The sequence below is a fragment of the Mchenga conophoros genome, linkage group LG13 (genome assembly GCF_057382185.1).
Source record: "Mchenga conophoros isolate Kocher_MC1m ecotype Shallow Benthic linkage group LG13, M_conophoros_male_GT1.1, whole genome shotgun sequence".
In the NCBI taxonomy this organism is placed as follows: Eukaryota; Metazoa; Chordata; class Actinopteri; order Cichliformes; family Cichlidae; genus Mchenga; species Mchenga conophoros.
The window spans coordinates 1,026,633-1,053,944 of record NC_140538.1 but is presented as its reverse complement, the minus strand read 5'-3'; the positions used below and the strand labels follow the sequence as shown (position 1 = coordinate 1,053,944).

General features: G+C 41.9%; 1 protein-coding gene across 1 annotated transcript; it reads right to left on the bottom strand.

Annotated features, from left to right (window-relative positions):
* Positions 1 to 1,165: 1,165 nt before the first annotated feature.
* Positions 1,166 to 24,239, bottom strand: slc18a2 (solute carrier family 18 member 2). Its single transcript, XM_085295899.1, has 16 exons — positions 24,182 to 24,239; positions 23,898 to 24,076; positions 21,745 to 22,078; positions 19,352 to 19,410; positions 19,175 to 19,258; positions 18,625 to 18,717; positions 18,188 to 18,277; positions 18,057 to 18,100; positions 14,394 to 14,454; positions 12,677 to 12,772; positions 11,584 to 11,662; positions 7,359 to 7,410; positions 6,822 to 6,885; positions 6,621 to 6,740; positions 5,278 to 5,411; positions 1,166 to 4,877 (listed from the first exon to the last, which is right to left on the bottom strand). The coding sequence occupies exons 2-16, from the start codon at positions 24,028 to 24,030 to the stop codon at positions 4,770 to 4,772; spliced, it is 1,551 nt and encodes a 516-aa protein (XP_085152025.1). The 5' UTR covers positions 24,031 to 24,076; positions 24,182 to 24,239; the 3' UTR covers positions 1,166 to 4,769.
* Positions 24,240 to 27,312: the final 3,073 nt, after the last annotated feature.

The following is a 27,312-nucleotide window of genomic DNA, read 5'->3' as shown; positions in this document are numbered from 1 at the left end:
TCATTGAACTGAGTCACAAAGATAACTTGACAGTTTTAAGTGATCGACAGTAAGAAACAGTCTGATTAAACATTTGCAAATGATACTTGAATGACTGGAAAACAGTCTAATAATAAAGTGCAACGGATTGAACATAGTGTGAAATTAGCAGCGAGGCTGTAGACTCGTTTCCAATCAAATACATCGATAACTTCTCACTTATGGGGCGATCGTGGCTCAAGAGTTGGGAGGTCGCCTTGTAATCGGAAGGTTGCCGGTTCGAGCCCCGGCTTGGACAGTCTCGGTCGTTGTGTCCTTGGGCAAGACGCTTCACCCGTTGCCTACTGGTGGTGGTCAGAGGGCCCGGTGGCGCCAGTGTCCGGCAGCCTCGCCTCTGTCAGTGCGCCCCAGGGTGGCTGTGGTTACAATGTAGCTGCCATCACCAGTGTGTGAATGTGTGTGTGAATGGGTGGATGACTGGTTGTGTAAAGCGCTTTGGGGTCCTTAGGGACTAGTAAAGCGCTATATAAATACAGGCCATTTACCATCTCTGCTATTTTTTTTAACGCATTAAGGATTTTGTTTTGCTTTACCATTGAAAATGATAATCATCACAGCAGAGACAGCACCGCTGCTAGTGTCATTGAATGATGATCTTTGATAGCGTGTCCCCAGCTCCTCATTGAAGGCTGTGTAGTGTACCATTTAAGGCCATAGCCCCGCCCCCTTCAGAAATTGTGAAACTAATTTGTAAAATAGTTGCACACAGAAATGTAATATTACATAGAAAGCTCTGGTTCACCTACACTGCTGCAAGAACAAGTGTTTCAGGCTTCAGTGAAGAGGGAAAGGAGGTATCGTGTGAGCATCTGCAAAGTAATTGAAGGCCAGTGTTGAGATGGACAGCCTGATTACAGAGTGTCTGCTCCCACATTCCCCCGTCATGACAACCCATCTGCTGTCTTCAAGCGCTCGGCACGACTAATCAACATGAGGATTTCTGGGACCTGTTAAAGTGCTACGTGTTAGCCACACGCATGTTATTTTTGTGTACATTCTGAGGTATCATGTGGATGATATGAAGCCTCAGCTCGACCAACATTTGGTCTGAATGCTCAGTGTTTTAAATTCACCGTCCAGATATTTAGAGGTGTCGTCTTTACGGAGAAAACTGCTTTTGCACAGTATACAACATTTAATAGAGCATATGGTGTTCCCACAAGTATGAAAAACAATCCAGTCAAATACATATAAGACTGACAGAGTGACATATTTTCAATAGATTCTGACCAAAACCACAAAACGTGCACAAAAATACCCAGAAACGACTCGTAGATTGGTCGTTAGAGTTCAGAGAGGAGTGTTGGGCGTGTTGATCCCAGCTCAGTCCAGCGAGGCCCGTTCTGGATAAACAAGTCTAGATGGTTTATATTAATGGTAGTGTTTTACTCTTGCTTAAATCTAGTACAGGTTTTCACAGTTCAGAAAGAGGAAAAAGAAAAAGCATATGGCACAAGATTCAGTACATTATAAACACCATAAACATTACAAGAACCTTTTTAAGAAACAAGGCCATCAAAATGTAACAACTAATTAGTTTGTAGTTTTACAAACATTTTGACAAACAGCGCTATACTACAAAGAAACAAAAAATGATCTGTCATCTATCTTAAGACATAATCTCATGATGGTTCAAAGGTTACGGGGCGGAGCCAAAAACTGCACTGAATCCAGCTTGCATTCAATAATCATTTGCTGCACAAGCTAGTTATCCTGTAGGGTCAGCTACGCTGTCATGATACAGACGTTTCTCTGTCTTTGCTTTCAGTTGGGATGAATTAAGCTTGTAATAGAAGGTCAGTTCAGTTCTGCACTTCTAATATAACATTCACACCATTGCTCCATAGTGTAGTGGTTAACACATCGAGGTTCAAGAGTGTGAGGGGATACCTGCCACTGCCAAGACTGTCTGCGTCAGATCAAACGGTCCATCCGTTGTGCATCAGCAGCTGAAGGTAGCTTATGTTCTTGACCCGGTATAGTACTGTATGATGTGCACGCTGTGTACTCGACACAGCGTGCACATCATACACACTATCGTATGTTTTAAACTTTCTTTCCCTCTGTGAACACACTCTGATTTACCTCATGTCTAAATAGAGCCGTACAAATAAATTTGACTTGAAGTGACCCTGTGCATGTGTTTTTATTTTCTATCAAGCAATTTAATTAAGGATTCGTTATTATCATTACAAACTCAGATGTTTCTGGGGTCACCTATAAACGAATGATGATTGTGAATGACATCCAGTCACACTGCGTCATGAGTCACATTCTGTACCTGATTTAAATGTGGCCACGCCCTCTTGACTCACGCTGTCATTGCCACTGCTACACATGAAGCTTACGATCTTACAATCCTGACTCACGGATGTTTGTATTTGCTAGTTCTTGTTGCAGATGCACTTCATACATACAAGCCAGCAGAATGCAGGAGCACATCGCTGCAATCACAAGTGTTTCTAGGTTAGCAGTATAGCACACAGCTGCTGCCAGCTGCCAACATATCAAAGCCAACAATAAACATGTTCTCCAGTATGCTGACCTAGTCCTCCGCTCTGGTGGAGCTCGTTGTGATTGTACTAAACAGATACAGCTTCTCAACACAGACTTCTTGTCTTTTCCATAACTGATATTTTGACACAGCACAGGAAGCACAGATGTAAGAAACAACATTAATGATGGCTCAGAAAGGCTCAGGGCAAGGTCACCAGGAAACAACCCTACCCCATACTCAACCGCAGCTGGTTACACGCTTCTAACTGTCAATCAAAATGCTGCTGCTTCCACTATTGGCCACAATAAAAATCAGTGCAGAAACTGCATGCTGTTGTGTTGTCCAACAGGATCTGTATGCTTCATCTGGTTCCCTTCAGAAATGAATGAATTAAAGTTTTATTTTAAATCAGTTTCCTTCTGTCTGTTTTGAATTTTTGTTCTAATAAATATATTCCAGTACACATAAAACTCTGCGCCCAACAAAGTCTTGCAATTATGCATTTTTACACTATTTTAGAAAGTGAAGAGCTTACGGTTAAAGTCAGGATTGTGTCAGTGTTTATGAAGTCATCCAGCTCATAGTCCCAGTATGCACTGAGCCATTAGAAGGAGCCCAGACCTGAGTCCAGTTAACATTACAAACCAAACTGTGTCCAAACGGACGTTGGTGCTCTTCGTTTGCCAAAACTATGACATATAACGAGCACTTCTCAGATGCCAGTCAGACTGGAACATTTAAAGCAACAGTAATTAGTCCAAATCTTTTGCTGCAGACACTGATTTATTAATCAGTATGAAACTACACTGGCAGTTTTGAGGCAATAGAAAGCATAAAGGTCCAATGTGTCTTCTTACAACTCTGCTCTTCTGCCTACAGCGAACTGTCCACATATGGACACAGCCTTCATGATGCCATTGTTATTTTCCCGACTCACACGTAGAGGTTTGCTGTTTTGGAGCCATATGGACAAAAGTATTGGAATCCAGGTGTTTTCAGTGACAATGCCACAGGTGTATAAACTCAAACCTCTCCCCTCCAGAGTTAAGAGTCGCTATGGTTACAGCAGCTCAGCCACAGTGTAACAGGTAAAGTTACAGTCGGGGGTCACTGAATGCTACTGTGTAAAAATCAACACTGCTGACTCAGTAACTGGTTTCCATGGCTGAGCACAGTATGCAGGGGTAATGTGTCAGCAACACAGTACTTTTGTCCATATGAGTGAAATCAGTGCTAGCTAGAGTGGTTAGCAAGTTGCATCCATAAACCATATAAACTGTCTAATAGGCTTTGAAGGTAGGGCAGAACCCGGAGATTGGTTTCCGTCAGAGCAGACAAATGCTTCACCAGCAGCATGAACAGGACCTGTGTAGGGTCGCCTTTCATCAAAGCATTCACACAATAATGTGTACATTATTTAAAAAGTACCTCATACGTCTGTTGTGAATGAGGAAAATAGTTGTAAAGACTTTTTGTAACATGTTTATTTCTATTAGTAAGCCGACCATTGCAGACCAGAGCCCCAAGACGGGGTCCACGCTGTTGTGCTAAAGTATGCGTGTGACTAAGCTGTGGTATATGCTGGTAGCACTGGTGTAATCTGGACATGGGCTTTATTCTAATTGACTTTTATCATTGAAGGTTGCAGAGATTCTAAAAACATGCAGTCTGTGTTCTTGCTAGAAGGATAAACATGTATTGATAATGTGTTTAAGAATACATTCCTCATCTAAGTAACTTCCTGACACAGGTCATCTACAGCAGCGGTGCAGGGGAGGCCTTTCATGGAAATATCAAAAGAAATCGTCTGACAAATCCTCCTGGATTTTGACAAACTCCACTTATCGCACAAATCCCCATTTTTAATACCAAGTTACACACCTAAATCTGACACTAATACCCAGGGCTGTTATGTTAAAACTGAATGTCCAGTTCATGGATAAAGACAGCTCAGCAAACTGCACCTAAAAGGTGTTTTGCTCCCATCGAATAAGGCTGTTGGCTAAACAAAATACGTGCAACACAATGCGCTTGAGACCACAGATAAAGGACAACTTTGGTTTGCTCCAGTACAACTGCTAAGAAGACAGTGAACAGTGACGATTGAATGCAGGACATTCACGTGGAAATATCTTGGCTGTTTCGTTTCATTTGCTGTGATTTTCTTCTATTCCTTCTTTTTGTACAACAAAATAGATCCTCTGAAGGGTTACCCTGCATGGCTGGGGTCCTGTTAATCATAATCGTCATATTCTGGATCCATGTCTTCACCCTGGTAGTATGCCCCCTGAGTAGAGTACGATCTCGTCTTCATTGAACAGTTTGTGTCCATTAAAATCGCCTGAAATGACAGTTGTTGAAAAGTGTTTCAGTGGCTGCTCTTGTTTTTTTTTAACTGTGCATGATTTTGAAAACTTTCTGACAGAACCTGAATTTTGAAATTCACATATTGTACTCAAGTTGTGTAACATAATCACTGCATTTCTGGTGTTAGCTCAGGAGCATTTCTCTGTATTTATTGCTTGAGTTTGTCCTCGTGCTTTGTCACGTGTTCCCTCATGGTTGTGTGCTTCTCTGATCTGATTTTTCTAGTTTTCTCTCTCAGGTAACAGCATTAAAACTGCTTTTTGAATTCATTCCTGTCTCCCGAATCGTTGGCTCTGCCCTTGGACTACCACACAGCTGTTTTGTGACAAATGTAGGAGCTGGCTGACTGTATTTAGGTGTATTTGGACTCTTACAATTTTCTCTTCTTGTCCTGGTGGGTTCCTCAGAAAGATGCAGAGAGGAGCAAATATTATATCCACTATTCCAATGATGGTCATCAGCCAAGGGAAGCCAATACTTTCAGCAATGGAACCTCCAATAGATGGACCTGCATCAGGAGAAAACCGACCACTTACTGGTTTAGTCTGTTTCTTTGGTGGAGTTCATCACCTTGCAGAGCAGCTAAGCGGTCAGATTTTATGTGGCCTGCCACTTTGTGTCTGAGTTGCTTTCGTCTCCAAATGCTTCCACTTTGTTGTCTGTGAAGGTTCTCAGTCATCCAGGTCATCGTAGTCTAAGGAGCTTGGAAAGAAAAGCGTCTGGACTTCTTTAAGTTGCTTGAAGATGTTTCACCTCTCATCCCAGAAGCTTCTTCAGTTCTAAGGTCAAATGGTGGAGAGTCCCAGATTTAAACCCAGTGGGAGTTTCCCCCCACAGAGGGACAAAAGGACCCCCTGATGATCCTCTAATCGCCTGAGCCAAGGTGTGAAACTGGGTGTGGCAGACAGTCGCCTTAACGCCCACTCACATCCTGGGCCATCTGACCTCAGGAAATCACATGATAAGGTGGGGTCAGGTTTCACAGCTCACCCGAAACTCTGGCTGATTGGGACCCACACCCAGTTTCACACCTTGGCTCAGGCGATTAGAGGATCATCAGGGGGTCCTTTTGTCCCTCTGTGGGGGGAAACTCCCACTAGGTTTATATCTGGGACTCTCCACCATTTGACCTTAGAACTGAAGAAGCTTCTGGGATGAGAGGTGAAACGTCTTCAAGCAACTTAAAGAAGTCCAGACGCTTTTCTTTCCAAGCTCCTTAGACCTTCCACTTTGTTATAACAGTCGTGCAGAATATTTAGTAGTGAGGAAATTTCACCAGTGGAGCTGTTGCACAGGTGGAACACTATCATGGTACCATGCTTGAATTACTGAGTTCCTGAGAATGACCCATTCTATCACAGATGTTTGTAGAATACCTGTGTCCATCGAAGTGAATGCAACTCCTCAAAACAATGAGCTGATTGGGTGGGTGAGTACGTTTTTTGGAATATGTTATACAATGCTTCCACACTTAAATATGAACAGCTCAAAGAAATCCTAAACATAAATAGCTATGGCATTCATGTCCACGATGTATGCATGAATGCCATGGCAATGACTGTAGCTGTAAATCATTTCCCCTCTGTGTGTCTCTAGCCAAGGATTAGTTCTCCACCATTACACAAGCAAGATGACAAAAGGTTTCCAGGAACTGATACTGCTATTTTAGCCCGAGGTTAAAACATATGGATGTTTTATGGCGTTTGCTCTTGCTTACCTATTGCAAATCCCAGGCAGAAAGCTACATCAGCAATCGCATACACACTTCCATAAACAGACACGTGCCGCAGGTCCACCAAGTAACCCATTATAGGCATCATAGAGGAATCCACCATGCCTGTAACACAATCATAATGCTCTTACCTGATCAAAGTCTGCACACATTCATAGGTGGAATCAGTACACGTAGTAATCTTACCAATGGCAAAACCAACACCAAAGTTAGGAAGAATCAGACCATAGATGTCTCTAGCAAAGGGAACCTAGAACAAACAAATGATCATTTTAATGAATAATATAAAATATATAATAATCAGCAATTTTAAAAACAGTGAAAAAAGACAGTTGCTTTTAGATTTGATCATGGAAACCATTGAGAAGTCAGACTCCCATTAGCAGAACTGGATTTGCAGAGTAATGTGAAACAGGAAATCTGTGTTGTTTATCAGGCACATACAGAGCTGTGACTCTTGCTCCAGCATTTTTTAGCTTTTCTAAATATAAAAAGTCCTTATCTGGTTTAACACACACATAAGGCACTACATACTGCAGTGAACATTTAATGGGTATAAAGTTACATTTATACCAGCTGGCTTACATGATGCATGCGTTGTTTACATTTAAAGAACAATGTTTCAGGTCCATTTCAAACTTTTTACTCAACAGGGCTCGTAACATTGCCCATAGGTGACCTCTGAAGTTATTCTAGTGATGTAGCTGACTGTCACATACTTACACATATTACACTGATCCCAACCACAACCATTCCAATAAGAGCACAAAGCCATCTGTAAGGGAGACAAGAAGTAATCAGTCACTACCACACTGAGGAAGATTTCCTTTCATGAGAATATAAAATGTATTTTCCAGGCTAAACAGAACCTCGTCTGTACTTCCTCTTTCTTAAACAGACTCATGTAAGCACAAACCAAACAATATCAAACAATGTCAGAATAATCATTGCAACCTCTAAGGCAGCGGTCTCCAACCTTTTTTGCGCCACGGACCGGTTTATGCCCGACAATATTTTCACGGACCGGCCTTTAAGGTGTGGCGGATAAATACAACAAAATAAAACTAGTACCGAAAAAAAGAAGATTTATTCATAACACAGGTGAAAAGACCCAGGAAAACCGAGTTAACGATAAAAACAATAACAAAATAACGCTGAAAACCAATAAAAACCCTGAAAACTATACATTTCACACCTGAGCCTCAACTCTCGCGGCCCGGTACCAAACGACTCACGGACCGGTACCGGTCCGAGGCCCGGGGGTTGGGGACCGCTGAGCTAAGCAATATCGATGCATGCTCAGTCTTCCATGTAAGGAAATCAGAGAACTTTGTTTTTCTTGGAGGACTCGATCCTTGGGGCAGGCCACAGTGATATGGTGTACACTACCAGTCAGATGTTTGGACATGGTTAATGGTTTGTCTTTATTTTACTACTTTCTACGTTGTAGATCCAAACTGAAGACATCAAATATTCATTAAGCAAGATATATGGAATTATGAATGCCATAATGGTAAATATCTCTAAACATTTCTGAAAGTAGCCACCCACGGCTGCAAACCCTCGACCTGCTCTCAGTGAGCTTCATGATGTAGTCACCAACATGGTTTCACAGGTGAGCCTGTCATTACTGTAAGAACTGAAGGTCAGTCAGTCTGGAAAACTGCTAATGTGTCCCCAAGTGCAGTCGCAAAAACCATCAAGCGCTACAATGAAACTGTCTGACATGAGGACGCCCCGGGAAAGGAAGACCAAGAGTCCCTCTGCTGCTGAGGATGAATCCATCCGAGTCAGCAGCCTCAGAAATCACAGCTCCTCAGATTAGAGCCCAGATAGATGCCACACAGAGCTCCAGTAGCAGGCACGTCTCTACATCAGCTGTTCAGAGGAGACTGTGTGAATCAGGCCTTTATGATCAGCTGCTGAGAAACCAGGACTTTGTTTGGGCCAAGAACCACAGGAATGGACATCAGACCAGTGGAAATCTGAGGAGTCCAAATCTGAGATCTTTGGTTCCGCCTGCTCGGTCTTTGTGTGAAGCAGAAAAGGTGAACAATGGTCTCGATGCACGGTTCCCACTGTGAAGCATGGAGGAGGAAGTGTGATGGTGTGTGTGTGTGTGTGGGGGGGGGGGGGGTTGCTTTGCTGGTGACACAGTTGTGGACTTTTTCAAAAATGAAAGCAGACTGTTTGTTTGGGTACGTCTTTCACCATCTTACAATAGTGTGATTGCAGCTATTCCCCAACACTCTCATGGCATCAATGCTCGTGACATTTTACATGCTAATAGTCACAGCCCATTGTTACTCGTGATGGTAGTTTCAGTCATTATGCAAATGTCCTGTTTATGGGTTTGGGTAAGCTGCTGTCAGCTGAGACTGAAGAGGTCACTTGAATGAGTGATGAAATGTTTTTCCCACTGAAAAAGGTCATTCTACATGTAGATCTGAGCAGTCAACAACAGCTCTGCAACTGATAATGAGAAGGTGGTGGAACATCCCAAAACTAGACTGAAGGAACCTGTTAAAGAGCTGAAGGTAGTTCGATAAAAATCCTGCAGTGCCTGCAAGGTCCCCCTTCTCAAGAAGACACATGTTCAAGCCTGTCTTGAATTTGCATGTGGACATCTAAAAGATGTTCAGAGGAGGCTTGGGAGAAAGTGCTGTGGTCAGATGAAACCAAAACTGAGCCATGGACTGGGAAGCGTTAGATGAGAACCTCATTGCCTCAACCAAAAGGCAAGGATGGGTCGTGGGTCTTTCTTTAAAGAGCATTCTGGCAAAATCACACCTGGTGACCAAGAGATGTCTTACTGCTGTGTTTGGCTACAAGGGTTATGCTTGGAGATCAAGTTTAGATTGAAAAAAAAAATCTAATTTCAGGTTTATTTATGTTTCGTCTTAGAGTCTCTAGTCACTGGTTTCAGTGTTATTTACGGTTCTTAGTCTTCCTGTTTCTGCCTCTGTCTTCCATGTTTGCTCTGTCTGCCCTGTCAAGGCTGCATCTCTGTGTTATGTTTCCTGTTTTACTTTGACAGTCCGTGTCCTATGTTATGTTTCCTGTTTTACTTTGAAAACATAATAGTTTTGCCTCTTGTCATGTTTAATTACTCCCAGCTGTGCTCTCCTACTGTGTCCCGTTCCCTCGTTCTCCCTGTGTATTAAAGCCCTGTGTCGTCCTCTGTTTGTTACTGCCTGCACCCCCCACCCTGCCTGCGTACCCCCCCCCCGCCTGCGCACCCCCCACCCTGCCTGCGTGCCCCACGTGACACCCATGACATTCCCCATGATCCAGGTTTCCATGTGTTGTGTTCCATATCTCAGGTCTTTTAGTTTCTTTTTACTTGTTTCTAGTTTCCTCCCTGTTTAGATTCTGCCCCAGCAGCCATGACAGTTCTATAACTTTTATTTAAAGCATTTCTTGTGTTTTTGTTTTGTGTTTGGTTGAAGAAAAATATAGTCAGTTTGATGTTGATGCCAATTTTGACTAGCTACCCAACAGTGGAAAAGCTTTTCCATGGACTTACATTACATTGTGGAGCTGTTTATGTTTATCGGGCTAATGTGTAACATTAAATTGTGTCGTCAGAGGATCAACATGTTGTAAATGTTCACAAAACTCATTGCGATGCTGCTGAAGGCAACACTGTCCTGTTTAAGCACCACACTTGTAACTATGTAGTGTGAAATATTCAGACTGTGTCCAGAGTAAGATCTACAAACCTCCAATAAAAATCAATATTTTCACTTCCACATAATCTAAAAGTTGTGAATAACAGCCACATGAATGACAGTCATGTCATCAAACCAGTTCTAAGGATTACACAGCTGGGTTGAAAACATTCAAAGAAATCATGTTCATAGTAGAACAGATTGGGGGAAGAAGACAGGCGATCCCTTGGGCAGATATTGTTTTGTTAGTTTTTGAGCAGTCTTCTGTTGAAGGGCAGCGAGGGGCGTGGCTGTAGCTCAGGACGTAGAGCAGGTCTGCATGCCAAGTGTTGGGGGAGAGTTGCTATGTGACGCATCCATTGTAGTATAAATGTGTGATAATGTTTGAAAGCACATATGTGCTTGTGTGAATGGGTGAATACAAAAAAGTGTATTGAGTGTTCAGGTAGAGTAGAAAAGTGGTGTATAACAACCAGTACAAAGTATTCTTGTGAACAGGGAGACAACCCAATAAGAGCATTTTTGGCACATGTGCAGATACCCAGAGGTGGACCTGGTAGCTCCTATGAAGACTCATAAAAAGTACAGTACCTACTAAGTAACATAGCTGTTTTAACAATAAAATTGCAAGATGTGTGCAGTTTTCGGGGTGTATTCTTTGATTGTGCTTTGGCACACTAGTCACCTCTGACATATAATACATGTTAAATATTGTGAAAAAGACTGTTTAAACCTCTTTTAGTGTTGCAACATGAGCTAACCCCAAGAATTCAAGACATGAGCTGCAGTCTTGTTGGGAACAGTTCTCTAATTTCTCAATGTGTACGCCCCTCATGGTACACCATGTGTTTGTTTTCAACTAATCACTGATAATTAAGTCAAAAAACTCAAGAAGGATTAAATGTGTTGGATGCCAAGTAAAGAAAGACTAAAAAAAGTATGTAACACGTAAGATTTTTACGTTTAAAAAAACCCATTATACATAAACATCGCTTGTCTGGCAGTCTCTGTAGTGGTGAAGTTAGTAAACTGAACAGGTGATGTTCCGACTTGGGTTATGGTGAAAACAGTTCTGGTGACTGGCATTAGCAACAGCCTTAAAAGAATATAGCACTCGGGTCATAGACAGATAGATTCCCTGTATCGTCAAGGCTTCAATAAAGCCAGTCTCAGAAACACTCAAAACGCTGAAAACTCATTTAGAGGAGCGGAAACAGATATGACAAAGCCACCAGGAGAGAGAGAGAGAAGGAGATAAAAGTAATTTCCCTTCCTACCTCCCCATTTTGTGTGCAAACGTGCCAAAGATGTTGGTTCCAATAAGGTAGGAGATGGATGCTGGTAAGAAAGCAACGCCTGTGCCAGAAACAGACACACAGAGACATGAGAGGCTGAAGGTGTAGCCAGGATTCCCAGAGATAAGCAGATCTCTATCAATGCCTCATCACTGAGCTGCTGTACATCTTCTATTGTCCGTAATGAAGACCTGTGCTTTCCACCTGCCAGCATCTGACACCCTAATATCCTGTTCCCCCTCATCCTTTTTATCTGACCCAGACTTTATATAAAGCTGGCTGCAGGAAGAAGCTAATAACAGCACAGACTACAGGAAGTCTTGGTATGGAAACTATCTGGCATGATGGCGAAGTGGCACTTTTACACGACATCACTATATATAAAATATAAATGTAGTATATGAATGAAATTAAAGTTTAGTTATGTAGTGCGCAATCACAACAACATTCGCCTCAGGAAGCTTGTGTACAGCTACAGGTAAGGACCCTGATATAGAGACAGCCCTCTATAAGAAAGCCCTTGGCGACAGCAGGAAGGAAGAACTCCCTTTCAGCCGGGGGAGATCTGTAGAAGAACGGCTCTTCTGAAACAGGAAGCAGGTGACCATACATGCATGTGTGCAGATATTTACTGTGAAACAGATGAGTGGTGTTCACACAGCAGTGCAAGGACACTTCTGTCTCTTTTCTCTGCCTCCATGATATTTGTATGAAAATACTACCTAATCATAATCATTGTATACGAGCTGTAAGGACTCTGTAAACAGTGGTTGAGTGTGCTGTTACACAAAAATGATCATTCTGTTTGTGTAATTATAATACAACAGACCTAATAGACATTATCACAGACGTGTTAATTACATTTACTTGGGCGAGGATGCTCTACAACAACAGAAGCAGCCCCAGTTTGGGTTGTAATCATAAACTTCACCTGCAACACAAACTCAGCATTTACACCTTCCCAAGCTCAGTGGTACATGTGTGCTGTTAAACTGCATTAGGATGCTCAGCAGTGCCTTTTATAAAGGTGCTGTAACAACGTGTTTTTGTGTGCAGAGCAGAGCTTTGTAAATACCTAGCTGCCATTTCCTGGCACACATGGTCTCCATCATCCAGATTGGCACAGTTGGCTCCATCATGCCAATAGCCATATTTCCAAAACAAATGGCACCTGGGGATGAAGATTGAAGATAAGTGCAGCGTCAATTATCGTCTGTTTTTAACCTGACGTTTTCCCCCAGCTCCGACGTCCACACACCGACGAGCGTACAGCCTGCTTTCTTTCTTCCCATGTTGCCACATAATTGACATGCAGGGAAAAGCTGACATATGACATTTCACAGACACGAGGAGCAAACAAAGGCCTTACAGTGACAGAGGGACCAGGCTGAGTGTGATCCATCACACAGGTCTGCAGAAACAAAACGAGTGCGTGGGGGGATTTTTGGTCAGTGCGATGTTTTTTGGGTCCTGAATCCAAAAATGATCTCCCTCCATCATGAAGTTATTATTTTGCAAAACATGAAGAGTTTACATTAAAAAAAAGCACAACAGGAATGAAAATCAATATTTTAGTACAATGAGCTATGCATCATTGTTGTGATTTCTTACCTTTGGCTATGAACAAAATAAACCTGGTTGGATTTGATCGTCTGAGCTCCTCACACCATCAAACCCGCCGCACCCTCCCCCTCATTTCCTCTCATTTTCTATTTGTGTTTCTCTCGAGTCTCGCTCATAGGAATATTACATTAATGTAAGAAATCTTTGTGGGATATGGGTTTTGACTCAAGTACAGGATATCAGATTTCAGTTTAAAAAGGGGAATTGTACGCTTAACTACACTAAAAACATGAGTTTTGCAAGAAAACTGAACCAGATGGAAAATCTATAAGAAACAGTGATTTAACCCCATGCAGCTTTGTGGTTGCAGACCCGTGTTATGAATGGAAATCACCCACGACAGAGTGTAAAAGGAGAGCGGTACAGGCCAACCTCAGAGTTTGGTTGGCAAAGATCATATCTGAGGAAAAGTCCACAGTATACGAAGGACCAGAATGACAATAATCATCTGTCATATTCAGTCTTCCCACAGAAGCTGTGACTGCAGTATGTTTGTGCTTGTGTAACTTGTGCTTTTTGAGGTAAATTAATAAATCAAGGCAAATATATTTCCTGTATATAACTTCTGCTTCTACATGTACCCGGAAAATCTGCCTTTGCTAAAGAAATAACTGCTGCTATAATCAACCCATTTGTGATGTTATTATGACTATTGTAGGAGACTGTCTGACTATCGAGACAGTTATCGTCATAAAGAGCTCTATGCAAAAGGCAAAGCTCACAATTCAACACTGCGAGCTCTAATGCTGCCTGAGGATGAGTGGGCCAGCAAAGATAATCCATGTCAGGGACCGTGGGGGATTCTGAACTCCCTGGATGCCCGAACTGTATAAATGTACGCATGTACCCTTTGTACTACAAACATTACTACATCTCGACAGGGACATTCTTGAGTGCACCTATAAAAGCCAGAGGAAGTGGCACAGCTGTTTACTATGAGCAGCTGCATTTGCAATAAGGTCACAGTGTTTATTTTGGTGGACTGATTGTGCAGCACTCATCTCACAACACAATTTGGAGCCGTATTCTTTTCTGTGTGACCAACAAAGCAACTGCTGGCTCTCTGTTTGGCTGCTGTTTCCTTCTGTTCTCTTCCCAGTGCCATCAAAAACACAATATCTCACTGACATGATGTTTGTCACATCTACTGTGTACTACCACTCCCTTACCTGCTGCTATTATTATATATGGATCCTTCATCAGTGTCAGCAGTGGGGTTCCCTTCTGACTCTGTGAGGAGGAGAGTACAACCACAGAGTGTATGCAGAAAGCTTGGAGAGCCACTGCCAACACAGCTGATCATTTTAGTAAACACAATCCTGATTCTTTGTTATACAAGTTCACACAGTTTAACTTAATTATATTGATATAGCTCCAAATCCCACCAACACTCATCTCTAGGTGCTTTGTGATGTACGTAATAGTGACTTCAGTTATGCAGTGCAACAGTTAGGACAAACGTTACCAACCACTGTGCCTAAAAAGTCTGTAATCAGACAGAGAATGCTGCAATCATGACAAACACTTAAAAATAAGGTGAATAATATACAAGAATAAATGCAGTGAGCCTAAATAGCTGGCTTCAGTCTGAATAACCAGTCCATAAATTACTACTTGGGCCCAGTGGAACCAGTGGGGTTATTCTGCCTCGCTGCAAGTCTCCGTGGAGCCTTAGTGACATGTCTAAAGATGTCCCTCAACATTTTAGGAGCAGCTAAGGTTAGGAAAAGAATTCACTAATGAACTCAAGAAGATTCCACTGCTTTGCTTCCAATACTACCTGTCTAGTTGGTTGCTATCTTCATTAATATTTTAGAACATGTGTCATCCATAAAGGCCCCAAAGTACTGTTCTCTCTTTGTTTCCTGAATGAGTCGCTGTTCAGTGTCCGATGAGTCTTTAACCTCTTAAACTCCACAACTACAAACTCTGGGTGAACAATCTTGGAGTCAAAATGAAGCCAATACTTCTGATTTCATCACAGCTGTAAATATTACAGGAGATGATGGAACATTGAAAAATGAGATTTTTCTGTAATGTTGCAGAAGAAGCTGATAACCTCAAATAAAGTGAAAAATGTCACATTCCTGTTTGATGCCCACATTTCCCAGCATAACGTGCTGTATGATCCCAGTATGATCCCAGTATGATCCCTGTATGATCCCAGTATGATCCCAGTATGATCCCTGTATGATCCCAGTATGATCCCTGTATGATCCCTGTATGATCCCAGTATGATCCCTGTATGATCCCAGTATGACCTCAGTATGATCCCAGTATGATCCCTGTATGATCCCTGTATGAATCTCTGTATGATCCCAGTATGACCTCAGTATGATCCCTGTATGATCCCAGTATGATCCCTGTATGATCCCTGTATGATCCCAGTATGATCCCTGTATGATCCCTGTATGAATCTCTGTATGATCCCAGTATGACCTCAGTATGATCCCTGTATGATCCCAGTATGATCCCTGTATGATCCCAGTATGATCCCTGTATGAATCTCTGTATGATCCCAGTATGACCTCAGTATGATCCCTGTATGATCCCTGTATGATCCGTGTATGATCCCAGTATGATCCCTGTATGATCCCTGTATGATCCCTGTATGATCCCAGTATGATCCCTGTATGATCCCTGTATGAATCCCTGTATGAATCCCTGTATGATCCCTGTATGAATCCCTGTATGATCCCTGTATGATCCCAGTATGATCCCTGTATGATCCCTGTATGAATCTCAGTATGATCCCTGTATGATCCCCTTATGATCCCTGTATGATCCCAGTATGATCCCTGTATGATCCCAGTATGATCCCTGTATGAATCCCTGTATGAATCCCTGAATGATCCCTGTATGATCCCCTTATGATCCCAGTATGATCCCTGTATGATCTCAGTATGATCCCAGTATGATCCCTGTATGAATCCCTGTATGATCCCTGTATGATCCCAGTATGATCCCTGTATGATCCCTGTATGAATCTCAGTATGATCCCTGTATGATCCCCTTATGATCCCTGTATGATCCCAGTATGATCCCTGTATGATCCCAGTATGATCCCTGTATGAATCCCTGTATGAATCCCTGAATGATCCCTGTATGATCCCCTTATGATCCCAGTATGATCCCTGTATGATCTCAGTATGATCCCAGTATGATCCCTGTATGATCCCTGTATGAATCTCAGTATGATCCCAGCATGATCCCTGTATGATCCCTGTATGATCCCTGTATGATCTCAGTATGATCCCAGTATGATCTCAGTATGATCCCTGTATGATCCCTGTATGATCTCAGTATGATCCCAGTATGATCCCTGTATGATCCCTGTATGAATCTCAGTATGATCCCAGCATGATCCCTGTATGATCCCTGTATGAATCTCAGTATGATCCCAGTATTATCCCTGTATGATCTCAGTATGATCCCAGTATGATCCCTGTATGATCCCTGTATGATCCCAGTATGATCCCTGTATGATCCCAGTATGATCCCTGTATGATCCCTGTATGATCTCAGTATGATCCCTGTATGATCCCTGTATGATCCCAGCATGATCCCTGTATGATCTCAGTATGATCCCTGTATGATCCCAGTATGATCCCTGTATGATCTCAGTATGATCCCTGTATGATCTCAGTATGATCCCAGCATGATCCCTGTATGATCTCAGTATGATCCCAGTATGATCTCAGTATGATCCCAGCATGATCCCTGTATGATCTCAGTATGATCCCTGTATGATCTCAGTATGATCCCTGTATGATCCCAGTATGATCCCTGTATGATCCCTGTATGATCCCAGTATGATCCCAGTATGATCTCAGTATGATCCCTGTATGATCCCTGTATGATCTCAGTATGATCCCTGTATGATCTCAGTATGATCCCTGTATGATCCCTGTATGATCCCAGTATGATCCCAGTATGATCTCAGTATGATCCCAGCATGATCCCTGTATGATCTCAGTATGATCCCTGTATGATCCCAGTATGATCCCTGTATGATCTCAGTATGATCCCTGTATGATCCCTGTATGATCCCAGTATGATCTCAGTATGATCCCTGTATGATCTCAGTATGATCCCAGTATGATCCCAGTATGATCCCTGTATGATCTCAGTATGATCCCTGTATGATCCCAGTATGATCCCAGTATGATCTCAGTATGATCCCTGTATGATCTCAGTATGATCCCTGTATGATCCCTGTATGATCCCAGTATGATCCCAGTATGATCTCAGTATGATCCCTGTATGATCCCAGTATGATCCCAGTATGATCTCAGTATGATCCCTGTATGATCCCTGTATGATCTCAGTATGATCCCAGTATGATCCCTGTATGGATGCATGCAAGTCTTTTTCCTTTCTTTGTGGTTCCAGGATTGAGCCACATGTTTCCCTTTCTCGACCTCTGCAGTGAGGGAAACTGCATTTCTTTTGTGTTTCCTTTTTTGTCATCAGGAAAAGCTTAAATTGTAATTTCATAGACATATGATGACATAAGAGATCGTTACCATCCATTGTGGCTAAAGGTGGAAGTGGACATGAGGCTCCTGGACATTCTTTACAGTAAAAGAAGGTTTCATAAATATAATTAAAATAACGTATTCTGATTATGGCCCTGGTGTATGCACACAGTCTGAACATGGATGTCCACAGGGTGGAGCAGGTGTTATGTTGCGTGTCTCGCAGCTTCTCTGTTCTCACTCCATGCTGTGTATTTACTGAAATAGCCTTTAGCATGTTCTGCAGCTGTAAAGGTCGTCTTAATGAAGGCAGATCATTTACAGGAAATGAGTTATCAAAGTAGGGACACTCACCTCTGGTGTCACCTTGGTGGGCTGAAGAATAAAAAGCTGCAGAGCTGTGAAGACAGTGGATTGATGTAAATCGCTATCAGAGATTAGCAGGCACGACTTAGTTTGGATACAAAGAAGCAACACAACTGTACCTCCATCAAACAGAGCCAAGAATGCCAAAATAAGGAAAGGAGCTGTTTTCCCAACAAACTCATACATCACACTGCCAAATGGGGGTCCAACTGTGAAGAAAAGGCTGAATGGTGAGTAATGGACAAATCCACAGTGCACTCAGGATGCCACAAAGCTCAGGCTGTGTCTGCTTATTTCTTTATTTCCTGTGTAGAAATGACAGCTTCTCTGTTGTCATCAATTATTTATGCATCAGTAGAAGCTGCAGCATACAATGTTCAGCCTGGACAGTTCATCAGTTCACATGTGAATGCAACACTGTAGCAATTGTCAGACAAAGCAGACTTTATATGTGTTTTTATTGTGCTGTCATTTATTTGGAGTTTTATGTAAAGATCCGGTGAATATTTCAGATTTGGTGTCTTTACAGAGTAACTGAAAAGCTACACACACATACCTAACACTCCTAATGCCAAACCTCCCAAGGCAATGCCAATGGCATGACCTCTCTCCTCATCATCTGTGTACACACTGGCGAGCATTCCCATCCCTGAAAAACACACAGTTGTATGGCAGAAAAAGATCAGAACGTGTTTGTTTCAGCAGGAGCGCTGCAGGCCAATGTGTGCGACATGCAACACACAGGCCATTGTACTGTTGCTCTATAAGCGCAGGAAACAACAGCTGCTCAGTGAAACTGCATGGCTCACAATAGAGTTGTTGGGCACAGATCTGTTGGAGCGCTGAGCGCACATCAGATTATAACTCCATCATTTGTTTTATGTCATCTTCCAGTTTAATCTAGTTTATTATCAAGTCAATGATGATCTGTTCTCACACCCAAACAAGATGTTGCAGATATGCTTCAGGCCTTCAAACAGACAGTTTCCTATAAGTCCACATTGGGACGATGATCTTAAATAGAGGGGCTCTACACAATGAATGAATGTTAATGCATTCACATATACAGAACAGTGAATATTTAAAGACTGATGAGGAGATCATACCCGCCACAGATGAGCAGGACGAACCCACGCCTTGAAGCGATCTGGCCACAAACAGCAGAGCGTAGCTCGATGAGAAGGCAAACGCTTCACAACAGGACAACAACACAAACAAAGAACCATCAGACATGATGCAAAACTGCTGCTTCTCATCGTGAACATTTGTTTGCTGGAACTTACTGATAGTAGAGATGAACATTATACAGAAGCCAGCAAATATGGGAAGCTGGTATCCTATCCTGAAGGGCCACAGAGGATAAAAGGCAGACATTAGAAATGTCCAACGTGAGTCTTTATCTTTAGCTTAGAAAAGAGACATTTATAACAATATCAGTGGAAGATGATTCGGTCACAGCTGCAGAAATTCACGAGAATAAAGAAAGAAAGCATTGGATTGATGGACAGTTATTAAATGAGTGAGAATGTGGTCCAAAAGAGCACGTAGCACAATAATGTAATATCATTAATAAACTTGATAGATAGCAAAGGATTTGACAAACCCTAAGCTACTTTTGCATGTGGCGTTCTCTTTTAAATGTTAGCCTGTTAACCAGAACAGTGGAGGAAGATTAGAAGGCTGAAAGCTGCCATCCGCATCAAAACAAAATCATAGCTTAGATACCTGACATGCTTGACTGGCCTTGTATTGTCCTCCGTCAGCAGAGAAGGTGACTAAGAAGCCGTAATAGGACCACATTCTTTGCTTCAATTACAGCATATGTGGGTGTCTGTATGAGACACTAAATGTTGCCTTTCAGGTGGAGTTACGCTTTTCCCTCCGCCCTCAACGTCTAATTCACCGTTTGGAAAATGTTCTCTCGCCATCAGCAGGATTTCAAATCATTCAGGACCGTTCAAATGTGTTTTTCACCAACACGATAAAATCTTACATGTCTCAGGTCATGTGTTTTATTCCAGTTTTATTCAGGTTCAGTTTAGTCACACGCCGCGGTGGACTCTCACGTCGACAGCCGATGGATGGTTGAGCCATGGACATTTATGAAAAGTTGTCTAATTTTAATGAAATAGTAGCAACAGCTAATCTAACCCCATCAGTTGCTCTGTAACCATGCAACAGAAATCTGGTTGAAGGCTGAAAACCAGGACCAGGACCAGGCTGGACTGTAAATAAAGTAAAACTAGGACTTTACTCTGTAGAGGCTACACGACCGGATTTATCTTATCTGAAATCATAAATGAATTCTGCAGCTTTTCCTCAAGGGAGCTAGTAAAACGCCAGTTAGCGCAGCAGACTGTTGCACTAACAGGTGTAAACTGAGTTTGAGTTTTAGGCACAGTCACCTCATGTTTCACCAAGCAGCTAATAGTGCAGTGATGATAATCTTTGCTTCTCACACTTGTGTTCTAAGATGTAAGCTTAACACTAGAGTTTGGTTCCTTCATCATGTATAACATCTGCAGCCGTGGAAGCTGGAGCTCAACCATGGCACTGACTGCCCTTTACATTAATATCTTTCTCCCACAATATAAAAAATGTCATCTTAAAAGAATTTATTTTAACTCTTCAAGAATCCAAAAGATATTTTAAAAACTGGATTTTTAATGTAGTTCAAGGGAAGTGAGTGACTCACTGTGGAGCACCCATGTATGAACAATCAGACACACACGTGCAGGAACGTTTAATCAGGAATTCTGCTCTATTTAGTTCAGTCGGACAGCTGTAGCTGACACTGCACCATCGAAGACACATCGACCTCACGCGTTCACCATGTTTTCCTACTAAGAACTTCAAATGGGAGTCTGTTCCTTCTCTCGTTTTAGATTAGACCATAAGTGGAATTCTACATTGTCCTCTCTTGACACAAATTTGAACCAAAATGTTGCCTCAAGCAAGCAGGAAGCCTCTACAGTCTGACAGGAAGCCAGTGCTACTGTCATCCTGTCGTCCTGTCCTTTGTCAGTCTGTCTTCACTCATCATTTCCTTTCACTGGGCTGGTTTCAGTCATTATGCAAATGTCCTGTTTATAAGGTTGGAAACCTGCAGTCAGCTGAGACTGAAGACGTCACCTGGTGATGATGAAACGTTTCTCCCACAAAACTCTACGTCCAGATGAACAGAGTCAACTTTTGGAGATTTACTTACCTGGATGATTGAGCATCAAGACGTTTGCTTTGGTTATTTTCTGTCTTTTTTAAAAATGTTTTTTGCAACATGTTATACAATCTCTATGTTCTGTTACTCTTTTTGTTGCTTTCGCTCTTTTCTTGAATCTTCACAGAATTACCTCAGTAAGCTTATGTGATTCTGATACACATGCATTTAAATCCATCGTCATGCTGTTTCCCTGAGTATTGTTTGTCATTTAAATGAAAGATAGAAAAAACGTTTGACCTGACAGAATACACATAGATTGTACTTTAAGATGACAAACATGTAGGATCTAATTTAACTGTGCAAGAGATGCAAGAACTTTGAGTATGTTTTGAATGAATATTTGGCACGCTTCTACAAAAGTGACAAGAGGCGTAATGCCTCCTAAATCTAAGGTGATCAGCTCAATGACTACCGTATACATTGACAAAGAAACACAGAGTAATTACAAAGACCTACCTGTTTGTGATTGGCCCTACAAACGGGTTGGTAATCAGCTGCACGGTGGCCTTGGAAGCAAACAGCATTCCTACTTTGACATTTTCATTAATCAGCTTGTTGGTGGAGCGGGGGCAGTCGGTTGAGTTTGGTGGGAGCTGTGTACCAGTAGGGGTCAGAGGGAGCAGGTCAGTAGTCCTAGCTGTGGTGTTGAACCCAGACAACCTAACAGTGTTATCGTATAAGGACACAATGCTTTGGAAGGAAGCTGGAGAATCCTGCTTCGGTGCCGTGTTGTTCTTAAGCACGTCTGTCGACTCATCCAGAGTGTACAGGTAGCTGGGAATGATGGGAACTGGTGGGTATAAAGAGGAGAGACAGAACCAATATACTGAAATCTGACATGAAAGGCAGACTGATGCTAATCCAGACTTCATTGCAACATCTGACAGCAGAGCAGAAAGTTAAGAGTGATTTCTGTAGGAACTGCACAAACCTCAAACTGGCAGTGCTTCGGCTGACACCCTCGAGAGTTTGTTTTTTTACATTTGGAAAAACGCTCCAAATATGAACACATGGAACCACTTTTACACTTCCAAACAAAGCAGCTCCTGTGCAAAGCAATAATCCTGCTTTCTAGCAAGGGGAAATCCTGTGGTTGCAAAGAGACACTGGATAGAGAAGACGGTCTCCGAATGATTTGATCTGAGTAACAGTTTCCTGATGTGTAAACTATGGTCCCCATTAAAATAGAAACGAATGATAAAGCAGATTATACTATTACTGCGTGATTGAGAAGCTGCCAGCCAGCTCGTGTATTCACAGTGGTGCAAGCTAACCCATCCATCTTTTGTATACAGTCCATGTTTGAACTGCAACTAGTAGAACAGATTGGCAGATGCAAATTAGCCATTAAAACCATACAAACCAAGAGCTGTCATACTCAGAGCACTAAATATTTACACATGAATTGATCAGGATCAACAACATCCTGCATGCTGTGCACAAGCTGGCCTGGTGTCACCTTCTTTCTGCTCTCCTCTCTTTCACTCACCGTGCATTCATGCCGCTCTTAAATGTCATTAACTTTGTGTCTCCGCTCTCCTGCGGGCTCTGCTTTGTCCCTCTATATCTTACTGTGGGTTGTAGCTCTGACGCTGCACATTCTGGTGATCAGTCTCTGGTTTATCAGCTCCACCAATCATCAGTGCATTTATTGTTGCATTGTTAATTTTTCCTTCCTCGTCCTGTTAAAAATATACTTTGGCTTGGAGTAAACTGGGTGTGTCCATTTACACACATTTATTGTTTTTACACACATTCGTAAACATGTTTATTTATTTCTTATCTGTATGTATTTTGCTTTGGTGACTGTTCTTTATAAACTGGACCTCGTATTTAAATAGTTTTGACTCTGACCTGTTGTATCTTGTTTTGTCTGCTATGATGTTATTTGATTGTAATGCTGTATGGCATTAGCCAGGTCACCCGTGCAAAAGAGATGTTACTCTAACGGACTTCCTGGTTAAATAAAGATTAAATTAAATTAAAATGACAGACCAAAAATCGAGCTTTGCTATTAAATTCATAAAACGTGAAAATGTGCTCATGGAGGCTTTTATCCATTCTCCCTGCACTTATGGAAAACTGCAGGTCTGTGCACAGCAGAGATGTGTGATGAATATGTTATAATTAACATTTAATGCAGCCAAACTATCAGTAACATTCTGCCATGTTGCAAAGAAAGTAATTATAAATAGATAATTTCATACATGTTTTTATTTGTTTGTAAAACAGCCCTGAAGGGAATCTAAATCTGTTCTTTTAGGAAGAGCAGTTCGTGCATAAGAAGCACAGGAAGAGATGTGTTTCCTCCTACAGTGTAACTGACATTAAATCCGATCTTTCTGTGTGTTTTTCTAATGGAGAGCAGTCGGACGTCCGTACATGTCAAACCAAACTGTGAAGTTAAACATGTGCTATCAGCGTCTACATGGCTCTACCGTTCAAACGCCGTCATTTAATTGGATGAGGCAGATTTAGGTAGATATTAAAATGAAGTGCACAAGAAGCGCCTCTTTGAGACGTCTGACTGACAAACCTGACTACCTGTTGCACACAGAGAGAGAGAGCGGAGCAGGAAACTTTACAGAGAAGGTGAGAAAAGCACCTACCGACCACCGTCAGCAGCATGTTGTCCAGAAGCAGAGCGACAAAAACAATGAAGAGAATCAGTTTCCTCGATTGTCTCTCCTCTCTGAGCCATTTGAGCAAATTAAACTGCCGGAGTGCGTCTAATCCCCCCATGGCGCAAGTCCCCGAAAGCGCAATACAATCGAAAAGGTAAGTACTCCTGGAAAGAGACACGGCAATGATGGGTCAGCAAGTTAAAATAAATATCAGCTTTTTAAAACGGACGATAAGTTAGTAAAAGAGAAAGTGAGCGCTGAAATCTTACCTTAGACGTGTAAGGACGAGCTGGAGAGGCAAGAGATGGGAGGAGATGATGAGGTCTTTCTACTGACTGGACCCGCTATTGACGTCACACCCCTTTATGTGTAGATACCTGATAATACACTTTAAACAAAAGACACGAGGACGCAAACGGGACAAAGGCTACAGCTGGGCTTCAGGTCACTCATCGTACACACTGACTACTGTTCTGGCTCCTGAGCTAAGTAACTACAACACTGCATGCATGTGTAATGGTGACAACAGCCGGAACATTAATGGTGTCACAGGTTTGCTTTCAGCGCACTTTATATGGCAGCATGTTACAACACCCTAATGTCAAGGTGCTGCTTCATAAGATAAAGACCCTGCTTTATAAGATAAGATAAGATAAGATAAGATAACCTTTATTAGTCCCACACGTGGGAAATTTGTTTTGTCACAGCAGGAAGTGGACAGTGCAAAAGTTATGAGGCAAAAATTAGAATACAATAAGAATAAATACAGTACACAACTGTACAGAATAGAATAAAATAAAATACTATATACAGTAGAATAAAATAAAATAAATATACAATAAGATAAAAATAGAATACAAATACAAATACTATATACAACTGAGTAAAACTACAACGATGACAGAAAGGATTATTGCACTTAGTATTATTGCATATGTGTGGATGTGTGTGCTTGATCAGTTAAAGTCTTTATTATGGAGTCTGACAGCAGTGGGGAGGAAAGACCTGCGAAATCTCTCCGTCCCACACCGTGGGTGCCGCAGTCTCCCACTGAAGGAGCTGCTCAGTGCTGTCACAGTCTGCTGCATGGGGTGGGAGACGTTGTCCATCAGGGATGACAGCTTAGCCGCCGTTCTCCTGTCACTCACCACCTCCACTGGGTCCAGAGGGCATCCTAGAACAGAGCTGGCCCTTCGGATCACCCTGTTCAGTCTCTTCCTGTCCCCAGCAGAGATGTTGCCGCCCCAGCAGACCATGCCATAAAAGATAGCAGACAGGCAGCCCGTTTCTGTGACTAGTTGTGGGCGGCGACGTAAGCAGACACCTTAATTCATGCAAGCACGTTTTTTCGTAGCTACTGTTCACTCACATTTAGAATTGGTTAGCATCTTGCCCACAGACATGCAAACCAAACCTGCTGGTTAGCAGGTGACCTGCTCCTGATGCACAGCCATAGATCCAGCCCTGAGGTGATACACAGCCCGACACTAACTTTGTGTAACCTGCCTCTCCACTGCCAGCTGCTTCTTAGTTTATGTTGTAACTAATGAGCAAAACATGTAATAATGCATTAAACATGTAAAACACGCCAAACTGGACAAAACAGAGTTTGTTAACAAATTCGATCATGTGGAAAATGCTTTTGCTGAACACAGCACTAACTTTAGCATCATACAAGCACAGATGGTGAACGAGTCCATATTGTCAGTGTTGCTATCAGGCACAGTTTATTGAAGTGAATATTCACACATCATGAACATTCTTGACTCATTTTACAGCTCGTGAAATGTAACATTGCATCTTTATTTGTGCTGCTTAATGTTCAGGCTGTTGGAGGACTTCCTGTGATGCACTGAGCATGTTCACAACATTCATTTTTTACTAACCATGCCTGTATATGTCTCTGTAGCACACTTTGTCTACACCCTCCTGTAGTTTGTGTTTTGTCCTCTTTCTGCTTCTTTCTTCTCTTTTATTTTCTGTTTCCCTCCTTTGCTCTCTTCATGTTGAAAGACAGACTTCATCACCACCGTCCGAGTTCTTGCTCAGACGGGATTATCTAATGTTTGGGGTTCTGTCTCATTTCTAATATTATAGGGTGCTACAAAATATAGCACCTGGAACAATAGAACAAACTGAAACCAGTCCACCCATTTTCTGGAGTTGGTCCCAGCTGTAATCAATCACAGGGCGAGCACGGAGGCAGACAACAATGCACCTTCATATTCACACCTACAGATTAACCTAGAAAACTGGCACCAGACCACGACCGCTCCACCTTACCACTGCAAAGAGATGCAAATATTTACAAAGTTTTCTGTATTGCTCATGAGCAGCCACACTACGCGCTCTGCAACATGTTCTCTAACATGTGTCCTTTATTTTTCTACGCATTTCTCTTGTTTTGTATTTTGATTGTGTTTATTTCTCCTGTTTAATATTTGTTCCTGCTCTCTATTTATATTTTATTCCATGCATGCACAGACAATCTCATTGCACATGCACAATGACAATAAAGAGCTATTCTATTCTATTCTATTCTATGCTATTCTAAGACAGTACAATAAAGTGTATGATCCTAGTATTGTGTCATTTTGTGTCCTCTTGCTGTGGTGACTGCACTCACTGGTTGCAGCCAGATTTCAGCCAAATTCAGTTAAATGTTCGTCAGCACCATGAGCCCAACACTTATCATGAGTTTATTTGAGGATTGCTGCTTCAAACAAAGTCATGAAGCAAAGATAAAACAGCTGCTCAGTACTGTGGGATATTTAAACCTGGTACAGCTAAGCTTAAATATTATAACAGTCTAAGTTTAAAGTTAATACTGCAGATTTGGTAATGTTAGAACGATGTTGTCTATACTTCTTTATTGTAAGTATAGTGGTAGGTAGAGATGTGCTGTTAAAACATTCACTAGTAACCCAGCTAGTAGTGCTAAAACTGGTTTAGTGCTTTAGGCTTGACGTGTTCTCTCGGTGCCACCTGCTGGACAAAACACGTTACTGCATGAATGTATGAATTCAGTTCTAATGAAGAAATGCTTGACAGACCATCCTAAACAAATATATATAACTTTTTAAAACTGTGTGAACATTCGGTTAAACGTGCTGAGAAAGAAAAACGTGCGTGAATGAGACAATAAAGTGCTTTAAGTGCTCAAAATGAGAAAAACACTACATAAATACTATACCTTACCATGATGCTACGTGAATCTGTTTCATTTGTTTATTTCTTCAGTATTTCAGTAAATGTGAGGATGGATGACACACTGCTGCAGACCACGGGTACAAATAAACTAACCTGTTCCTGAAGCACAGCGGGAGAAAGGATTATTTGATACCTTGCTGCTGTAAGTTTGCTCACTTACAAAGACATCAACAGTTTATCATTTGTATGG